Source organism: Magallana gigas, chromosome 2 (assembly GCF_963853765.1).
Source record: "Magallana gigas chromosome 2, xbMagGiga1.1, whole genome shotgun sequence".
NCBI classification, from domain to species: domain Eukaryota; kingdom Metazoa; phylum Mollusca; class Bivalvia; order Ostreida; family Ostreidae; genus Magallana; species Magallana gigas.
In genome coordinates, this window is record NC_088854.1 from 2,685,890 (window position 1) to 2,707,063 (window position 21,174).

Below are 21,174 nucleotides of genomic sequence, written 5' to 3' on the forward strand. Positions count from 1 at the left end.
AGCAGACTTTAGAAATGAACAACAACTTGAAATATTTGTATCATTTTAATTGAATCCTGTTTTGATATACATTTCATCAGAAAATAATAAGGACAAGATATTGCCTCTGAGAATCATCCTTTTCATCACAGGCTATTGTTACATGATTGTACACCTTTCTGTTTAACAGGCAATACTTGGTAACATAATGTCTACACCTCATTACATGTGTAGCTATATCACAGTTCGTTTCTTTTATACCTACGGCCATTTTTACTTTTGTAAGAACGAGTTTCTAATATCTTTTAAATAAAAAAGGATTCTGGATATTAATAAAACAGGTGTATAGTAATATAGTATTACAAAACTCTGTACAACAACCTGGCATCAATATATTGAATAAGAAAAGTGATTTACAAAACAAAACAGGAAAAATTAAATGCCTGTAAAACAGATAATCACAACTTAATTGTAAAACAACTTAATTATGAACACATAATAAGCAAACAGGAAAGATCACATCCATTGGGAAAGTGGGGGTACATTTGAAAAGAGACAGAAGTTACGGGGGGGGGGGGGGGGGGTGGGGGGTGAGATTTCACAACATGGTAAATAACATTGAGGTAAAATAAACATAACTGCATATTGATATATGACTTCTTACTCAGGTGTCCTGATAGATATACAATAGATATCTCATACTTCACGTAGATATACAATAGATATCTCATACTTCACGTAGATATACAATAGATATCTCATACTTCACGTAGATATACAATAGATATCTCATACCTTACGTAGATATACAATAGATATCTCATACTTCACGTAGATATACAATAGATATCTCATACTTCACGTAGATATACAATGGATATCTCATACTTCACGTAGATATACAATAGATATCTCATACTTCACGTAGATATACAATAGACGTAGATATACAATAGATATCTCATACTTCACGTAGATATACAATAGATATCTCATACTTCACGTAGATATACAATAGATATCTCATACTTCACGTAGATATACAATAGACGTAGATATACAATAGATATCTCATACTTCACGTAGATATACAATGGATATCTCATACTTCACATAGATATACAATAGATATCTCATACTTCACGTAGATATACAATAGACGTAGATATACAATAGATATCTCATACTTCACGTAGATATACAATGGATATCTCATACTTCACGTAGATATACAATAGATATCTCATACTTCACGTAGATATACAATAGATATCTCATACTTCATGTAGATATACAATAGATATCTCATACTTCACGTAGATATACAATGGATATCTCATACTTCATGTAGATATACAATAGATATCTCATACTTCACGTAGATATACAATAGATATCTCATACTTCACGTAGATATACAATAAATATCTCATACTTCATGTAGATATACAATAAATATCTCATACTTCACGTAGATATACAATAGATATCTCATACTTCACGTAGATATACAATAGATATCTCATACCTTACGTAGATATACAATAGATATCTCATACTTCACGTAGATATACAATAGATATCTCATACTTCACGTAGATATACAATAGATATCTCATACTTCACTTCAGTGGAACAACAATAAATTGGTAACGTTGGAAAAAGATGGACATATTGTATAGCTCTATAAAAAGTAGCATTGGGGCCTTTCTCCATCAGGTGTAAAATCAGGACAGAAAAAAATTGAAGGCCAATTTAAGTCACTATAGTATACATAAATTAAAAAATGTTTTTAAAAAAGATAAATATTTTTTTTTTAAATATACAAAATAAACAAATTGAACAATTCAGTAAAGGCCTTAAGAGAACATTTTTGTTGCACAATGTGAGTCTGTGGACAAAGAAAACAAGAAAAGTGAAAGTACATATTGATATCTGTGCACATCATCACAATAGAAATGGTGTTATCAAATCAAATTCTTCTTATTTTAACAACAGACTAGTTTTATAACATCACAATACCTAGACTATATATCCCACTATATTACATATCCCACAGGACAAACATTGGCACCAAGTTAAATGTTGTGCTTTTATATTTCTTCAATACTACATCACTAATGAGTTTAGATTATCCTGCTAAAGGTAAATCATAAAATCACATGCAATCAACTTGATACAGATGGATATACCTATATCTATATATACATTCATACTCACAACAGTAATAACAGAAAAGACATGCGAAGGTGGACAGCTTGTAAACATCAAATCATCATCAGAAACCCACGGTTAATTAGGTGACGTTCCTCTCTCTATCACCCAGTAATGGAGAGAGGAATACGCGTAATTAACCGTGGGTTTCCAACGATGACATAAAATGGTAATAATGTCAACCCCAGCAGCTGGCAAGTTTAAAACAGGTTTCAATGACGTCATAAATAAATGCCACACTAAAGTGCTCATAAATGAGTATTCTACAATGAAAAAAACCACATAGATACGGTACTAATTGAAAAGTCAGAAATACATCAAGATATTGCAGGAAAGTTCAAGACAAAGAGACTTAATAAATGCAGAACAGAAACCCATTTCATTCCTAATCCCAACACTGATACAACTACTGTAAATGTCATTGACTGTGGAATGTAGCTTCCATCACATCAAATATATATTGCTTGATGCCATGCATGTAAATAAAGACATCTACAATGATTTGTTGAAAAAATTAAAATTCCACCAAAAGTATTAAAACATTGTACATTCACAGTAATCATATGTGATATATTGACACATTCTTAGTTACATAAAATAATGCACTTAGTAAAAACGGTATGTCTGTTGCCCTGCAAATAGAAGTCCGGCCATCATAAAGCTCCCACAGTCTCCCATAGGAGAGAACATTGACATGCCCTCACCCTTAAAAGGTCAAAGTTTCAGTAAAAGGTGTAAAATAACAATCGATTACCTCTGCATACTTCTTTTTTTTACAACACTTTTCTAAATGGTATTTGTAAATATATATTTTATTGTTCAAATTTATAAAAAGAATATAATTTTTAAAAAACCCTCATACTACAGTAAAACACAGCTAAAGCAAAGTGCCAATATATGACTGACTTTATCTTGTTTTAACTGTAATTTGTTATACATTGGATAGCTTTTAGTTAAGGGGGAAAGAAACCGACTTTGCTGTAGGGTTGAATTCGTTATAAGCATGTTTGCTGTAACTGTGTTCTACTGTACACTTCTAACTTCACAAAAATCACCAGTAACCAATCTCCATTATTCCTCCCTGATAAAAATCGGGCAATTATGCTCCAACTATTATAGCCCCTCCTCTTATATGACTAATACTTTGTTTTAAGACTATGTAAATTTGCATGAAAATCTTCTCTTTTCAGATGGCAAAAGTCACCATATAATCCTTGGTACAAAACAAACTTTACATACTGTAGAAGCAGAATTATTTGTTGAGGATTTTATTTTGTTATTTTCAATTGGTGCGCCAAATAAATTAGCAAAATTTAATCCATGACAAATTTTTAACCCAAATATCAATAAATACAGAGTTTATAGGTGATACATTTAAGAGATTACAATCTGACGAAATTAAATGCCAACAAAATTTTATTTGGTTAAAAAACAACGAAAATTATAATGTGCTTCTACAGTAAACAAGTTATTTCCCCTTACAGTGTCATTTTATCTGGAGTTGACCAGAATAAGTTTTCTCTATATGTATAACATTACCAACTGGGCCAAAGTTTGGCTCCTGAATACATGTATGGTACAAAACTGTCTAAACAAAAAATGTTTATTTTGCTGACCCATAGGATAATATTTAAGAATGTGAAAGTCACCTATTGTGACACATAATTCTTTTGGATCCCCTTGTTGTAACTTCCCTCAATTGGTATATGTACTATGACAAGCCACTCAGTAATTACAGTTATCTCTTCAATATCACAGACACACAACAATTTCACAGAGTTACAGGCAGAACATCTGATTTCAGCAAGGATCACCTGGCGCTGAGCTGTGTCCCTTCGTGAGAGGACCAGGACTTCTTGAGCAACATTGAGTCAGGTTCCTTGTAGTGTGCACTGGGCGACCTCATCAGCCCCTTGCTACCTTTCAAATGTGGGGACGTCCTGCAATACAGACGTACAATCAGTTGAACCATTCACAGATATAAACTTTATCTTAAGTAGATGAAATACCCAAACTTACACAGAATTAAAATGTTTAAATTATTAATTATTTATCTTATACCCCAAATAACAAAGCTGCAACACTCAAGCCTGTTTTACCAGATGTGATAAACACTTTGTCCATCCAAAGTCCTTACAGTGATAATATAATACAGCAGTTAATAACTTCACCCGATATCACCAAATTGTGCAGAAAACATTTGTATATAGATTCATACCCATGATAATATTTATGCATAAAGCAGTGAAACTCTAGCCTGTATTAACACTTGTTGTGAAGGAAATGCTTAACTAAGTAGGATACAATCTGTTAATGGACACACAGTTCTCAGAAGCAAAGAATCATAGCTATTATATTAACATGGGAATTAAAACTTTAATGGAAGTGAATTTCTCTAAGGTACAAACTTATATCTTTTACACAAGGACAAAATCAAACAAACACCGGCCTTATCAATGTGTTAAGTGTAGGTACATCTTGGAGTACACCATAACACATGGTATAGAGACGGACAATTTGGTTGTGACCATCAAACAATTACATGGCGATCCGTTACCAAGCAAGGATATGATAGTTTAGTACATTGCAGTAAGGTGTAGGATAAAATAGTTGTACATCTACAGTATTGTCAAACCACAAACCATTCGAGGTCCCAATATAAAGATTTTGTTCCCTCTAGAACAGAAAGTGTATTCATTACTGACTTAGGAATTTCTGAGACTAATTGAAAAAGATTTATAATCTCTTTCAGCAATACTTTTTATTGTATTCTCCCTATGTAGTACCATAGCTATACTCAACATGTGTCTAAAAATCTGAAAATATGATCAGCTGCTTTTTTGAATCATAATAAAATAATATATCAAAATACATTTCTGAAAGACTTGTTTAATATTGTATTAGTGTAAAATAGTAATCAAGAAACAAATGAAAAGTACATTAATGTATTGAAAAAAAAACCCCAGAAATGAAATAAGATTGCACTGTTAAGTAACCATGGCTTAAATTTTGATAAAATGGAAACAAATAAAATTCAAAATTACCACCTTTTTGAATTCTTTATGCACCTGGGGCACTAAATAGGGAAAATACATCTAATCATGTTATTAAACTAAATATTTAAAATGATGAAGTTTAAGATGCATGAATTTCTGCCTCATATAATGACTAACTAGATTTGGAAGGGAGAAAATTGGTATTTGGACCATACATTACCTGCCCTTGATATTAGCACTTTGTGTAATAGGAAATCTCTCTGCCTGTTCAGCTAAGGTTGGTGGATTTTGCTTTAAATCTATCACAGTTTTACTTCTGGTTAAGGCCTCAACACGTTTAAATTGAACACCTTTAATAAAAAGCAACAATTCAAAAAGTCACAGCCTATATGGAGGCCACAATTAATAAATCTAGCAAAAACCACACAGCAAAAAACAAGGTTTTCTAAGTTAAACAAACCTCTAACTATTTCATTAGTGCACAATTTCAGAATAGACAAGCAACTCGTCCACTTTAAAATTAATTGATAAAAAAAAATCCATGCATGCGCTTCAATCATGCAACCAATGCCTTACAACATGTTTCCCAGAATGCAGTGATCAGTGAGTGAGTACCTTTAGCTTGTTCCCCCAGGGTGGTGTTCATCCTCTGGAGCTGGCTCGGGGGTAGGTTGGAAGGCTGGGTGCGAAGCTGCATGGGGATAAAGGTCCGATTCCAGGTGGTCATGGTTGACTTGTTTTCTGGGATGTCAAGGTTGAAGGTTTGGGCGCTCGGGACCATGGGCATGGCAGGGACAGACTCAGGCGACAAGTTTTTGTACATTTTTCTCGTATTCATTGATCTGAAGAGGAAGTTGTTTTTTATCTTTAGCATGAAGTAAATATAAACTTTAAGGTATATATATCATAAACCTTTGAAAATTCTTAAAACCATTAAAGTTCAAAATGAATGAAAACCAATTGATTAAAATAAGACAGAAATCAATTATATATGGTTGAGGCGAAAATCCCTTTTACCTGCTAAGATTAACAAATACATGTATATAATTACAGTATAAAGTCTCCCTTCTCTTTCTGAGATTTAATAGGTTAAGTGTAGTACATCAAAATGGGAACTAAAGAGTTAAATTTCAACAAAGATTTGTATTCATAAGCTAAACTAGTAATTATGCTGGTCATAATATATCAGTTCAGTGTTAATGATGTGAGTTGAAAAATTATGCAGCTACTATATATATATAAATCAAAAATGCTACTGCGAGTACTGGCAAGTGTAGCTGCAATTTTATCAGTGTCAAAATGCAAAGAAGCTAGCAGGTCCATTAGTCTCAGTGCTGTTATCTGTATTCAGGTAATACACATACTTAGAATATGACAAACATGCTCTGAAACGTGTCAGAAAACTCAGGAGAAATTAGTGTACCAAAATGTCAAAAATAACACAGGCTTCAAAAGTTATAACACAGGGAACAATAGACAACTTATCATTAGGCAATAACAATTATTTTCGGACATTTTTTTTTCAGAAACAAAATATGTTTGCTTTTAGCAGTTGTAATATGGCTGGAAATATTGGGTCTTTTCAGAGCATCTGTTCATTGTATTTTATTTTTCATTTAATAAAAAAATAACTGGTATCAAAAAATGCAAGAATTCTGTACTTAACTGCACAAGATATGCATACTATCAATTCTTGCACACTTTAAAGTTATATGGGATAACATTACTTTAATGAATTTCTTCATACAAAAAATAAACAGCAATCAGTGTCAGCAATTCAGAGCTGAAATTTGTTGACTTTAATTTACATAATAATATTAAGTTATGACATTCTTGTAATAACTTACAATACATGCAAGATTTCTTCAATACAATAACTAAATAGATTGGAGATGATTACACCCCCTCCCATCTCCATTTGGAGAAAGAGACTTGCATTAATGTTTTATAATGCTATGTGTGTATTTAAATCTACAGGCCATTAAAAGGGAACCTCTTCAAAAACAAATATTTTTAGATATATCACATACACACACACAAAAATGTTTCCAATTTAATAGGGAAAATGTCAGATATTGTTACCTTGACTATATATATATACCTACTAGGTATGAGTGGACCTACACTGCTGTAGGTACCATTATACATGTACTGTAATGATTTGATATGTAGAGAAACTTCAGAAGACCATTCCAGCACTGAATATCAAAATGAAGAATATTTAGATACCTTCTGCCTTGTCTCCTACTCACGATTTTCACAATGAGTTACCTACCCGGGTATTTATTGTCTTGAAATGTCAATTTTCAAAAAATATTTCTAAGGTTGTATGGGACACCTCCATGTTGTGACGTACTATTTATTGAAATAACCAATAAAATCAAGTGTAATTTTATTGATAATCTTTCCCCCAAAATTGTCACCTAACAGCGTAGTGCAGTGGATTAGAGAGTTCACTTAATGAATTTGTAAATCACGAGTTCAAACGTGCTGGGGATTGGAAATTTTTTACCTGTCCAAAAAATTTTAAATGCATTTTTGGTTAAATGATATAAAATTTGAAAATTCTAAATCATTCAAAGTTTTTTAATTATAATGAACTTTAATCCACAATAATATTGACAGATGTCCCATACCACCTTAAAAACTCTATGCCTAAAATCTGGGTGGGTTCTATTGTGTGCAAGAAAAATACAGGTTCACAAGTAATTTACTGCCACAGATTTTTTAACTCATTTGAGTGGTTTTGGCATGTTTTTTATTTATTAAAATATAGTAAAAATAAATTTTCATGTACATGAAATTTTTACTACAGTTATAACTGTGGTATACTACACGTAATTGACATCTGAAGTAATTGCTAGTCGAAGCAAAACCACATCCCAATTCTTTGAGTTTTCACACAGGTTTTAATGCATCTGCAATCTTCATAAAATCAGAACTGCATGCCAGAAAATTACATGCTAGTTTAATGCATAAAATATGATATTTTAATTGTCTTTAATATTACCTAAGTTTTTCTAAAACTTTGTTTTATTTTCTTTGCATATTTTTTACAAAATGTGCTTCATGTCATGTGATAATTCTTCAAATCCAATAATGCATGACCGTTATCAGAAATACAAATGCACACTGTAATGTGCAGATAAAAATTATCAAATGATACTGGGAAATGAACTTTGAACAACTTGAACATACTTTTTTTTTAAATTAAGTTTAAAAAGTTTTACCACACATGAAAATCAGTTGATTATTAAATTAACAAAGAGTTGTTAACTTTTATAGACCGAAGAGCTAAAATGTAAAAGATTATTGTTCCATAACATATGATAAAGTACTTAATTTAAAAAAATAAAAAAAAAATAATAGCTTGACTCTGAAAAAAACTCTCAAAAAAATAAATGGCCTGATTTTAACTGCATTTAAACATCATATATTTCAAAAGGCATATTCAAGTGGGCCTAGCATTTATTGCCTAATGATATTTTTGGATAAGCGCAACATCATGTTACATCACGCAAAAAACCTGGAATTTCCTTGCTGAGGGATGTTGGGAAGCGAGAGTCTCTGGTTTGTTCTCTCTGTCTGCGGCTGGACAGAGCTAATTCTAAATATAGAAACAGGAAGAAGAACAGTCAGCAATCATTGAGCTCCGAGAATTATGTACCACTCGAACAACGGAAAAAAATCTGGAAAAGGTCAGCTGGAAAAGGTCAGCTGGATCAGAATTTAGAATACACTTCATAATATATTAATTTTTAAAAAATATTCCATCAAAATTTGAATTCAGCTAAAACAAAGACAGGTGTAGAGAGATGACTTATGTATATATACATGTACTACAACATACAGGCTGATTAGTGATTTCATAACATAACTAATATCCGTTTGTCTATTTATACATTGTATAATTCTCAGGTTGTTTAACACTACCTGAAAGTCTTGGTATGTAAAGGTATTCATATACCGGTAGTTTAAAAGATGTATACACATAAAATACTACCTATATATTTAAATGTAAATAATTATAAATACGTAAAAAAAAGTTATAGCTATCCTAGACAAGCTCAGTCTGAAACTGAACTGTTATGCTGACCATGGAACACCTTCAAAATTACAATATCTGTTAATTAATGCATCCCATCACCACAATAAAATAACCAATACAAGAACAAAATAAATGCATAAAATTGTCCAGAAACTAGACCCCATGTTAATTATATGGAACAGATATATATACATCATAGATCCCTGCACCAACAAGCACTGTCCTCTACATCTAATGGCTAAAATTAAATGTGTCCACCTGTTTATATGCTTCATCTGTGAAGGTCAGTAAAAGCTATTGCTAAATCATATATAAATGTATACATAAAAGATATCACACACACACATATATATATGACAAAAAATCTACAGTAAGCCAATTAAACCCAATCAGGCCAAACAACAGAATACATGTCCATAACCTCACCATCTCAACATTTTTTGAATGAACAAAAAGCATATTTCTGATCTTTTAAATTTAAAATAGCGTATGTGTGACGTTCAATGAAAATGAAGAATGGCAATGTCAAGGTCAAAGAGAAGGTCAAGGTCATAATAATGATGCATACATTTGAACTGCTCCCATCAAAATGCATATCTGTACAAAGTTTGAGAGATACATATCTTTGAAAATTCTTTGATACTAAGGTGATTTTAAAATGAGAAAGAGTGAAAGTCAAGGTCAAAGTCAAGGTCAAGATCAGATAATAATGACACATCTTACATGAACTTTAAAAAAACTTGAATGAAATCTTTTAAAAAAACAATTTTGGACAGTTTCTTTGAAACTGAGCTAAAGGTTAAGTACAGAATGAATGACAGATTTCTTTTGCTGGAGATATATAAATCATAAAAAGTTAACATTTGTTTAAAAATTTTTTTTCAAAAACTCAAAAAAAAAAAGCAACTCAATAGGTAATCTATGAAAGGTAGAATACTTATGTTTGTGTTTGGAAGATATACACATCTTCTGATTCTGACACCATTTATAGCCTACAATGCTTATGATACACCAGCAATAATTATTCATGCAATTTTTTTGGAAAAAATAAAGAATTCTTAAAGAGTTGATTGATTAGTTTATCAACATATTTCTTTGTTTGGCCTGCTAAAGCAAATGTCAGAACCAAAGCGTACAGATACAACTGAAGACCACCAACGCTGAGCTTGTTTACCTGTGAACACCGACGTTACTATTGGAGTGCTGTTCCTGCATAGACAGGAAGTAGGAACAATCGTGGGGGTGTTCCGCGAGGAACAATTGATTGTTTCTACCTCCAATACCGCTGAAACATACAACAAAGACTGGTCATCAACTCTCACTCAGTTAGGCAGGGTCAAAGTGCAAGGTCAAGCAAAATATAACTTGTAGCAGAGTTATTGAACTTCACAGACGTAAACTTGTGTAAGTCCAGGCATTGGTAAAAAGCTGGCATTATATGCTTGCCATATGTTTCTTACCTGTGTGTTTAGATTTTGTATCTTATTTATTCTTGTGAACATGTTTTGGAGATTTTTAGCATGGTTTTATTGTGTAGCAAGATTCCTTCAAAATGTGTCTAATTGAATAAATTTGATGCTGTGACTGCACTAAAATACTGAAGTTTTTGTAACAGTCTTGTGAACTACAGTAGCGCTGACAAATGCTCAATATTGTATGCAAACATATCAGGTATTAAAACAAATATACACTGGTGTCTAATAAAAAGTACTGACTATACACATATTGACAATTGGTTATAGAACGGTACTGCTTGGCTATTGCATGTATACATTCTAGCAGTTGTGAATCACAAGGAGCTAAAAGATTTACCAATGCTTTCACTAAGTCCCCTATAACTACTGTATTCTCTTGAAAAGTCTGAAAAATCTGCCAATGATAGAATAAACATTAGATTGCATGTTTTTAAACTCCCTCTGAACAAATTTACAAGGATAAAATGCACAATAAATTTGACTGAATTGGTTTTATATATGAAAAGTGAAAGACTTTATCAGTTGATGTTGGATAGGTGGTGCTGAGGAATCATTTTGGCGGGGGTTGATGGATGGGACTGCAGGTGCTTGCATTACACAGAGAGAGGATTAGAGCAACTCTTTGATTTACAAATCATATCGACAACCCCAGTATATATTTTTCTTATATGTTTTCACAAGAACCAAAAAACAAGTTACCTTTTCTTTTGATGCACCTCCTGATCTGCGACCTCAGCCTCTTTCTGGAGATAAAGTGAGCGAGGACTGGGCAGTGACCTTGACCCAAAGGGCGTGGACTGGGTCCGCCCCTCCAGGTAATGCTGACTGGGAGGCACAGGTTTGGGTAGGTACAGGTCCCTAGTTGGCTTCTCTCTACGCTCTCTTGCCCTCGGCGCTTGAGTTGAGGTAACAGGTTCTGAAGACTTTGAAGGTTGGGACACAATGGGAGACATTTTCCTTTGTTGTTTGGTTGTTGCTACTTCATTCTGACTGGATTGTCTACTGACTTCTAACTGATGAGAACTCACATTGAACTGAACATCCTGCTGGGGTTGCACAACGTCATGAGATTTGCCTAATAAGGTACTAAGATATTCCTGACCAATCAAGTTAGAGTTTATTGGACCATTATTTTCTATCACTTTTGTTCGCCTTTTCACATGACTGCTATGCATTGTAGTTCTAGAACGCTCCACTCTAAGCCCCGGCATCGTGGTAGAGTTGGAGTTCTCAATAAACGTTCCAGATTTGTAAAATACTTTTTTGTCTTCTTTTTCCTTTGCTTCATTTCCTTGAATAGACACATAGGATACCGAGAGAGGAAACATTTTATTGACGTGGGAAAGACGTTCAGGTTTGGATGAAGAGTTTCTTTGAACAGGTTGATGATGATGATTATCGCGGAAATGAACAGCGTGAACTGGTGCGGACTTTGTTGGTGCTCGCTCTGGGATTGGGTGATGGGACTCATGTACTCTTGTAGACTCTTTCTGTAAAACAAATTAATCAGGGTAAACATACATTTACTTCGATACTCAGTTGGAACAGGCTAATTATAAGAAACAAAATAGTTTTAGTGGGATGACTATTACTTCCAAAAAATTATTGATTTGGAATGGAAGAAAAAGCGACTGGTTCAGTCAATAAATATGTAGGGCTGGAAATTTATTAAAAGGGGAAAACAGCAATTTCTACCAGTATATTAAACCAAGAGGAACATTTCCTTACCTCGAAAAAGGTTAAACTTAAAATACATTTGTCACAATATGTTACTTTAAAACTTTGTGATAACACACTGAAGTAGTTGTTATTAGTGAGGTCATTATTGAGATGTGACAACTACACTGTTAATTTGAAGACTTACATGCAGATGTTATTTGACACAATACTCTGTTTTAACAAAGTGTGTTACTCTAACTACTAATCAGATCATGCCTCCAGTGTCATCATGCAGATAGACACTAATCAACAGATTACCGTGATGCATTGTTAGTTACTCAGCCTGTGTCCATGGTGTGAATTCAAAAGTAAAGAAAATTTTATTCTATTAATTACTAATTGCTAGATGTAATTTCCCTGGTATTAGACTTCGCTATTATTAATGAGTGTGATAATGCTAATATGATTTTGGGTTTGCATTTTGAAAGATAAAAGCCTGGTTACTATTCTGTATCATGAATACCACCACCTGTAATGTACACAATAACAGGAAACTCACGTGTTCAGTTTCACGATTTTCTTTACTTTCTTTTTCTGGGATCGTTGAAGCACAGCTGCTACCTAATCAAAAGAACAAACACGTGACATTTATGCATTAATTCACGTCAGCAAACACCCTGTCAGTGTGTGAGTAAGTGAACGGGAAACATCTGAAACAAGAGCGTGGAAATATTAACCTCCATTAATCAAATCCAAATGCAGTGTTAATGCGTGCTGCCACAAATTCACAACAAATATTTGCATTTGTTAATGATTCAAAAACCTAAATCACTAAATATAAAAATTAGCTGGTTGATTTGTTTGAATAGGGATATCTGTTGAATCCTACACAATATAATATTAAATTGCTACTTTGAATAGATTGTGGAATTAATGCAAACATGGTTCATGACTGTTTAGAATTCATTTCTAGGGATTACAAAATTCTAGTACACTTAAAACATAAAACAAAACAAGTAATCAACTCAATTGTTCACGGGGGTTATATATCACAGAAATGTCATGCATAATCTTAATATATCCATAGTTAGTAGGATCACTACAAAGGGGGGTAACTCCAACAGTACCTGATACAGGCCGGGGCACTTGCTCTGCTGGAGTTTTACTCCTCAGGTTGCCAGGGGTGACAGAGCGGTGCTGTGGAAACAAAGACATGCTGTATAAATAGAAGCTATTTTCTTCAGCGAAAAAGGAGGTAGGTACTCTCTGAGTTATTTCATTTACATTATATGCCGAGGATCAAGTTTATTTGCAATTAAAACAAAGAAACTTTATTTCAGATTGTGAATCTTGCAATATGTATTTTATACGGAGGACAGAAAATATAGGAAAATAGGATGGTCAAAATTTAAAATGCGTTTATTTCTTTGTGAAGTTTTTAAACAATATCTATCTGAGCACAGTTCTTCTTTAAAAGATCTAACACTTTAATAGTAAAGCTGTGAATTGAGCTCTACATTCAGTCTGACCTTCCCACTGGCTGCCTGGCGCTTGGGTTCTATCAGGGCAGCGGACTTCTTCTTCCGGCTGACTGTTGTGGACACGTTGGAGACCTCCCCCATACTGTCCCTCCTGGTGGGGGCCTGATATAGGGGCGGCCGACTAGAATCATCTACAAACAGCATTCTCAAATAAGTACCGATACATGTACTTGCATCACTTGTTAGAGAAAATCAAGGATGATGATAATGATGAGATGATTGCTTGTTTGATCATAACAGCTATTTCTTTAGAGAATTTTTTTGGAAAATTGCAGGAAATTGAGTATTTTAAAAGCAAACAGTTATCAGACTTACATTCATCTTTAGCTGTGCGCTTCTTTGACACTTTGCTGTCAAATTTTCCTTCACTTGTCAAAGCAACAACCTAAAAAGGAATTGTGTAAATCACCAAGTTTTTTACCTGCAGTTCACATTGCAAACATTGATATCATTGGAAGATTGAAAAATTCACTGTGAATTCACCAGGTAGATCATCACTTACCACAAATGAGTATTCTGTGTCTGGGGTCAGTCTCCGGACTGTGTGACTGAGCTCTGTTCCTGAGTAAATGATTTTCCCATTCATAAGAACGTCATATCTTGTAATCCTTCCCAGGGGCACTTCAGGGGGCTCCCAGGTGATGTGCAGTTCATTTCGACCTAAAACTTGCACATGGGGTTTGGAGGGGGCATGTGCACCTAAAACATGAATTCCATTGATTTAATAATAAAGATCACTGTATTTGAGTATTTTTGGTCACATTTGAAGTTTAAGACTGTTTCAGCAGTAGTGAATTTTTAAGAAGCATACCTATTTCTGAAGTCGTCCCAACAACATAAGATTTCTCTCCTTTGCCTTTACTAGTAGCGGCACACACCTAAAATAAAAGAATATCTTTTTGTGTACTTTTGAAATACCATCTCATATTAACCACTGTAACGTATGACATGCATGCAGGGTTGTCTCTAAAAACTGAAATAGAAGGAAGAAATGAAAAAGTAGAAGGTGGTCAGGGGGTCTTGCGTATAGCTACATTGCATTTGAAATGCAATAATAGCCGGTAATTAAGGCATTATAGGCGGGGGAACTCCCCGTCCCCCGGGTCTTAGAGACAACCCTGTGCATGTATCATAATATACTGTACGCAGGGAATTATTTGCCTCTGTCTTATTTTTGTCCATTTCGCCCTCGTTGTCAATGGGCTAATTTAAGCCTGGGCGAAATGTCCCAAATTATTTCTCTTTAAACACAACTGTGTCTGGGTGAATTCAAGACAAGGCTAAACTGTTTGCAAGTGAAAAAGGGCAAAAATTATATGGGACGAAAATAAACCCGTGTACAGTATATGAATAGTGCTTTACCACTATATTGTACGATGTTTAGCAAGCTTTACCTCTATATTGTATGATGTACTGGCTGCCAGTCCAGTTAAAATTGACGAGAGCTCTTGAGTATGCTCCACCATTTTGTCATCTACAATGAAATAAGACAAACCATTACAACAACCTAATGGCTGTTACAAAGATTAGGCTTGAGAAATTGTTATAAGGACAAATTCATGATCCTACCTAAATAGATATAGTATCCCTTCAGGGTTCCATTTACTTCTTCAGGGGGGTCCCAGCCTATTTTGAGCTGCGTAATTGTACAGCCTAGAACACGTAAATTGATGGGTGCCGTGGGAACTGAAAATACAGCAAAATACATAATTGTAGATGTGTGTAATGACAAATGCATTTCAATAAAGATGCTGACGTTGACTTATCATCAAATCTTCTAATTGGTTAATAAAAATTTGTTTACATATATATATGATATCAAGATAGTTTGAAAATGGAAATTTAACTTACCTGTATTTAAACTGACTAACAGTGAACACAATTTATAAAAGTGTGTAAGCTATTGAGAATGTTCATTTTCTAACTTTAAAGATGTCAAATTTTTTGCTATTTCTTTGAATTCAAAGATATGTACATCTTTTGATATTTAGGGTTGAGGACACTGCCGCTGGCCTATTTTTTAGTGTTTAAATACTGACCATTCTCCTCTGTCACTATGGTAATGCCTTCACTGAATGGACTCTCATCACCCTCAGTAAATGCCCGAAGTTTATAGGTGTACTGGGAACATGGATGGAGGCCAAAGATCTGACAAGTCAGGTCTTTACCTGTGTACACACATTTATTGTTGGCTGAAAAAAAAAACATCATATACTTCTATTATCAAAGGCTGTATGGATTCTGGAAAGAGACTAAAAGAATATTGCTAAGGACCTGTATAAAGCAGGCACTACCTCCATTTATGACCAGGAGACAAAATAGATAGAATAACCTGCACATGTTGTAATGTTCTATTCTTCCATAAAAGCATGTAAATAGTTTACAGTGAGTTTCACAGTGGCTCTAATGTTATGTGCTTTGTACAGGCGTATCAATAAATGCACAGGTTTATCGGTAGATATTACATATTTTACAGGTGTAATTCAATATATAAATATCCAAATATTCATTGTTTAAAGATGAACCTTTTCTCACGAAAAGAAGTTAAAGAATTCTGTATAATAAGTATAAACTAGTATATTCCAGTTCCAGAACTCACAATCAAACAGCTGATATCTGACAGTGAATCCACTCTTCGTCGGCACAGCTTCCCATGATGCTTTGATGGAGTTGTGACCAATCACTGAAAATACAGACGGAATGCTTAGGGCCATATATTATTTCACTGACCAGCTTTTGAATGATTCACATACGGTATATTAAAACACAACGTGGAGATTTCTGCCATCAGTTTGTGTCTTACCTTCAATCGTGGGCGGGGAAGGCTTGTCTAATCTCTTTAGAATTTCTAACGTTATGGTAGCTTCTTCTTTCAGATCGCTGTTTAAATTTGGCCCTTTATCTACAGCCTATGACAAGTAAATTAGGATAGTAGAAAGAGTTGTCACATGTAAATAATCAGTTAATTTATTTGCCACCAAAGTTTGCAGTAATATTTTCAAGATACAACTTTTAGTTTTCACAACCAAAAATCATAATGATAGTTAAATGCAAAATGAGGAAATAAGTAGATATATAGCAGATAAAAATTGTTTACCAAAATGGCAGGTATAACTTTCATTACCAAAGGGGTGTGTATACCTTGTTAACCTGTATTGAAGGTATAACTTGTTAACCTTACAGAACATAACTTGTTTACCTGAAGGGCAGGTATAACTTGAGGATGGTCTCTCAGTCTGAGGCACCCTCTAGGCTGACTAGCTAAGGTTCTTAATGTCCTAGAAAATCAAAGCAGGGGTACAAATTTATTTTGTTTTCCAACATTCAAATGAACTGCAAGTGAGTATGGAAAAAGATTGCTTAAATGTAAAACTAACTAACGGTATCTGTACAACCTTTTATGCTCATAAGGTACATTAAGCATAAATAATCTAAAAGATATAAAATGCATCTTCATATCCTAAAATATCAGTGTATCTCTCTCTCTTTCTCTCTCTCGTTCTCTCTCTCTCTTGTTATGCTCTCTCTCTTGTTATGCTCTCTCTCTTTCTCTCCATTTCTTTAAAACAGAAATAAACCAGTGAATCCTACTCACATTGCAGCAAACCACCCAGTCTCGCTATCTTCTGCACTGAGAAGCTCCGAGAGCGTGCGTAAAATATTATCTGAATGAATATTTTTCAAAAGTCTCGCATGACCTTCAGCATTTGTTGCTAGGCAGCTGAGGGCAAAACAAGCATTTTTACTAGCACCTGTGTCATCACAACTCAACATCTTTGCAAGGGAAGACAACTGAAAATGAAAAGGTGTGATCTAACTTTCAAATGGAGGCAAACATAATTACATGTACATAGCAAAGATACTCAATGCATGAACCATGTATATTAGTTTATTGTACCCAAATTCATTTACATATAATTGTGTTTTCAACATTTATTATTTTATTAATAATTTGTTTAAAAACTGGAAAAGGAACAAATTACAGATTCTTCTAATTTCTAATGATTTAACGAAAACTATATAATGACATACCATTTTTTCAGAATCTGACAATAGTAATAATCTCTTTCTACCAACTTCCATGTCACAAAGACGACCTATTGCAAAAGCAGCATTCATTCCTCGACCTGCAACATCAAAGTCCTTTATCAGTGTAAACCCAGCAGGTTTTAAAAAATCTCAAAAATATGATAAATGTGACACTTGTAATATAACTAAATATCAAAAACTTGTTTCCATTATGATGTTGTAGTATCAGCCAACAAAATCATATATAACATTGGCAAAAAACTGTACCTGCTTCATCAACACCAAGAGAATGGACTAGTTTTGAGAGAATATGTTGAGAGTTTTCATGCTCTAGAATTGCATTGCAACCGTTTTCTGAAATAGCTAATCTGGAAAAAAAGATAAACATATATTACATCGTTTTAAAGCCATTTTCTTCAATCAATACTGGGATATAAAAATGCATATACTTGACAAACTAGTGTTTATATTGAGCCAACAGAGGTAGGGGTAGAATTACATGTAAAGTATACACAGATTATTCCATTTTCCAAAAACTCCAATATGTCTACATGACAGTGTTGTGCCCCGAGTGTTACCTGGCAAGAACTAAAGCTGCATTGCTGGCAGTCCACATATTCTCCGCTTGTAGAAGTGCTGTAATGTGACTCAGGGTTGCATCTAAACAGGGATCAGCAAGCATCCACTCACGACCATCAAAACTCTCAGCCTAATGTCAAAAGAAATAGAATCCATCTAATTTTTGCAATTAATTCAAATTTATCTATACAAATTCATGTATTGTGGTCAAAAGATGGAGTTGTGATAAATATAATGAGGATGCATGTAAACTCAGAGGTAATTACTTTCTATAAAAAATATTTCGATAATTTTTAATCATTTGAATAGTGAGAGTCTTTTTCTGTTTTCCTGTTGATTTTCCTTGATTAAATCACTGACCAGGGTTCCCATGGTCCCCGCTGCGTTCATCACACTCTCGGAATCATCAAATGTCAACATGCGGGTCAGGTCAGCCAGGATTTTCCTCTCCCCCTGCTGACCTTTAGCCAGCCCCAGAATTCTGTAACAACCCATCTCTGTCTCTGCCACAGTACCAATGATGTAAGCTGCATTACCAGCCACCCTGTTGGGATAAAGTTTACAAGTAACCCTATTTGTTTTGTTAAGGGAATATTCATATTTTATTTTCTCAAATTTATGATGGCTACACCAAGTATAGTTCTATGTACGTAAAATGTATTAATGATCAAACCAATATATTCAATCATAATATTTTTCAATGCATTATCAGTATCCTTTAAAAGTATATATCATTTCGAAATTGTACTTTAAATTATTATCTTTATCATCTTAACACAAAATAAGATATTTTTAAACCTAGTGTTATATTTATTTATTGACATCAACTTATTTTATATAAGACATCCACATATAAAACTAACTTCAGATTATTGCATGACATTATAATTTTTTGGTGTTCTCCAATATTAAGAACTATGGGTTTTTTTTGTTAAAGCGGTCTGTCTATTGTCTAAGAAAAAAAATAACAGGTGCCCCGGTTGTTCCCGCACGTTTCTGCATATTGTAACCTACCTTGGATTATCACTGCCAAGGAGCCTAACAAGTCCATATAGAAAATCTTCAGCACCAGAATGACCAAGAAATTTATGCACCGTTCTTTCTTTATCTCCATGTAAGTCATCAACAAGCATTTCAAGTGCAACATGAGCTTTTTTATCCGTGCTCATGAGCAACGAAAAGTAGTCATCGTTTTGCCAGTTGCAGCTCATTGTGATTGGCTCGCTGCCAGTTGTGTTCTGTGTTAAGTTGACATATTCCTGAACAATTATGGTTGTAAAATAAAGCAGTTCAATACCATATGCACATATGCACGCATATTTTGTCTGTCTTGGTCCTCCATGTTGGTTCGTTACCAACTACAACAACCGAGATCTCGCGAGAGCTCACGAGAGGCGATTAAGCGGCCAAATACGAAATACTTTGCCGAAATGCACCGGCTATATATAACCGACGTTAAATGGCGAAATGATACAAAATACCGTAGGTTAATCTTTAATCAGCGGCGGATTTAAAGGGGGGTGCACACCTCTATTGTCAAAATAAAGATCATAGGCCCCACTCCTTCGGGTAAAGAAAATGTACAACTTGTGATTCTTAATCATTAACTTTTTGGAAACGCATGGGATTTCTCTACATTAAACTTATTTCAACGATGTAGTATGAAAAAAAACACCCGTTCATTACAATTATTACATATTACCTGAAGCTGGCGTGTTTATCTTTTTTTTTAAACTTCATTTACATCATCCCATTAAACTTTTAAATTTTTTTTAACTGATTAATTTACAGCCATTCCTCAAACAAAGATATTTTGTAAATTTTTATTTTAGTCTATCCCGATCTGCAAGACAGAAGCTTTTGATGCGTTTTCAGATCTCTATACATCTATGCAGGTTCTTTTACCAATTTTAAAAATAAATTTTCCAAGTAAGCGTACATCTTTTATAAATGGCGTGTGTGTGTGCTTGGGGTTGGGGGTGGGGTTAAAAATGTGTGGAGTCCATGCTCATCTACACAAAAGTTTGAAAAAAGAAACAACGAAGGCTTTTGTGAAAGTACCACCTGGTCCTTGGTGAACTCAGCAGTTGTAACTGATACACATAGAACATTTTTTATAAATGATAGACGCTGCCTTCTTGATCAGAGAAATACCCCTAACTTTTAATTGTTGTTACACATTGTTTGTGTTTTATCTTTTTATTTTAATTTTAAAGCTATGGAAAGCGCCCAGGCCGTGCTAAATCAGCTAACATGGAAAAAAGTATGTTTCCAGATATTAAATAATTGCAGTTTATCTTATTTTTTAAATTATTAACTGCATTCTCGGAGCGATTATGCCAAATATTACTGATCTTATTAAGGATGTAATAAGGATTAAAATTAAGAACAGAATAAGGAATAAGACAACCTTGCTTATACTGTTCCAAAAAATTAACTCTAAGTTTATTAAAAATATTCTTGGTAAAGCATTTATTCTTATACACGGGGCTCATTTGATCGAATTTTTCTCGTCGCGAATTTTTTCGCCCCCCCCCCTTTTTTTCTCGCAATATTTTAGATTGCATCGAATTTACGATCGAGGTGATAGCCCATCTCCTTTTCTGGAAGCATTTAAACAAATTAAGAAAATTTGTTTACAAATTTGAAAAAAA

General features: G+C 33.8%; 1 protein-coding gene across 6 annotated transcripts; it reads right to left on the reverse strand.

Annotated features, from left to right (window-relative positions):
• Positions 1–30: 30 nt before the first annotated feature.
• On the reverse strand, positions 31–19,902 carry LOC105334930 (uncharacterized). Of its 6 annotated transcripts, XM_011438551.4 has the most exons (25): positions 19,535–19,902; positions 18,881–19,064; positions 18,520–18,650; positions 18,209–18,309; positions 17,945–18,039; positions 17,508–17,704; positions 17,112–17,190; positions 16,716–16,821; positions 16,512–16,595; positions 15,952–16,104; positions 15,482–15,598; positions 15,307–15,386; positions 14,724–14,790; positions 14,415–14,611; positions 14,228–14,297; positions 13,901–14,043; positions 13,499–13,568; positions 12,931–12,992; positions 11,412–12,202; positions 10,412–10,522; positions 8,716–8,796; positions 5,805–6,031; positions 5,410–5,539; positions 4,836–4,869; positions 31–4,133 (listed from the first exon to the last, which is right to left on the reverse strand). In XM_011438551.4, exons 1-25 carry the CDS (start codon positions 19,729–19,731, stop codon positions 4,110–4,112), a joined length of 3,531 nt encoding a protein of 1,176 aa, XP_011436853.3. In that variant the 5' UTR covers positions 19,732–19,902; the 3' UTR covers positions 31–4,109. The 6 variants fall into 6 exon arrangements, with proteins under 6 accessions (XP_011436853.3, XP_011436852.3, XP_011436855.3 ...); XM_011438550.4 differs by lacking the exon at positions 4,836–4,869; XM_011438553.4 differs by lacking the exons at positions 4,836–4,869; positions 10,412–10,522.
• Between the last annotated feature and the right edge of the window lie 1,272 nt (positions 19,903–21,174).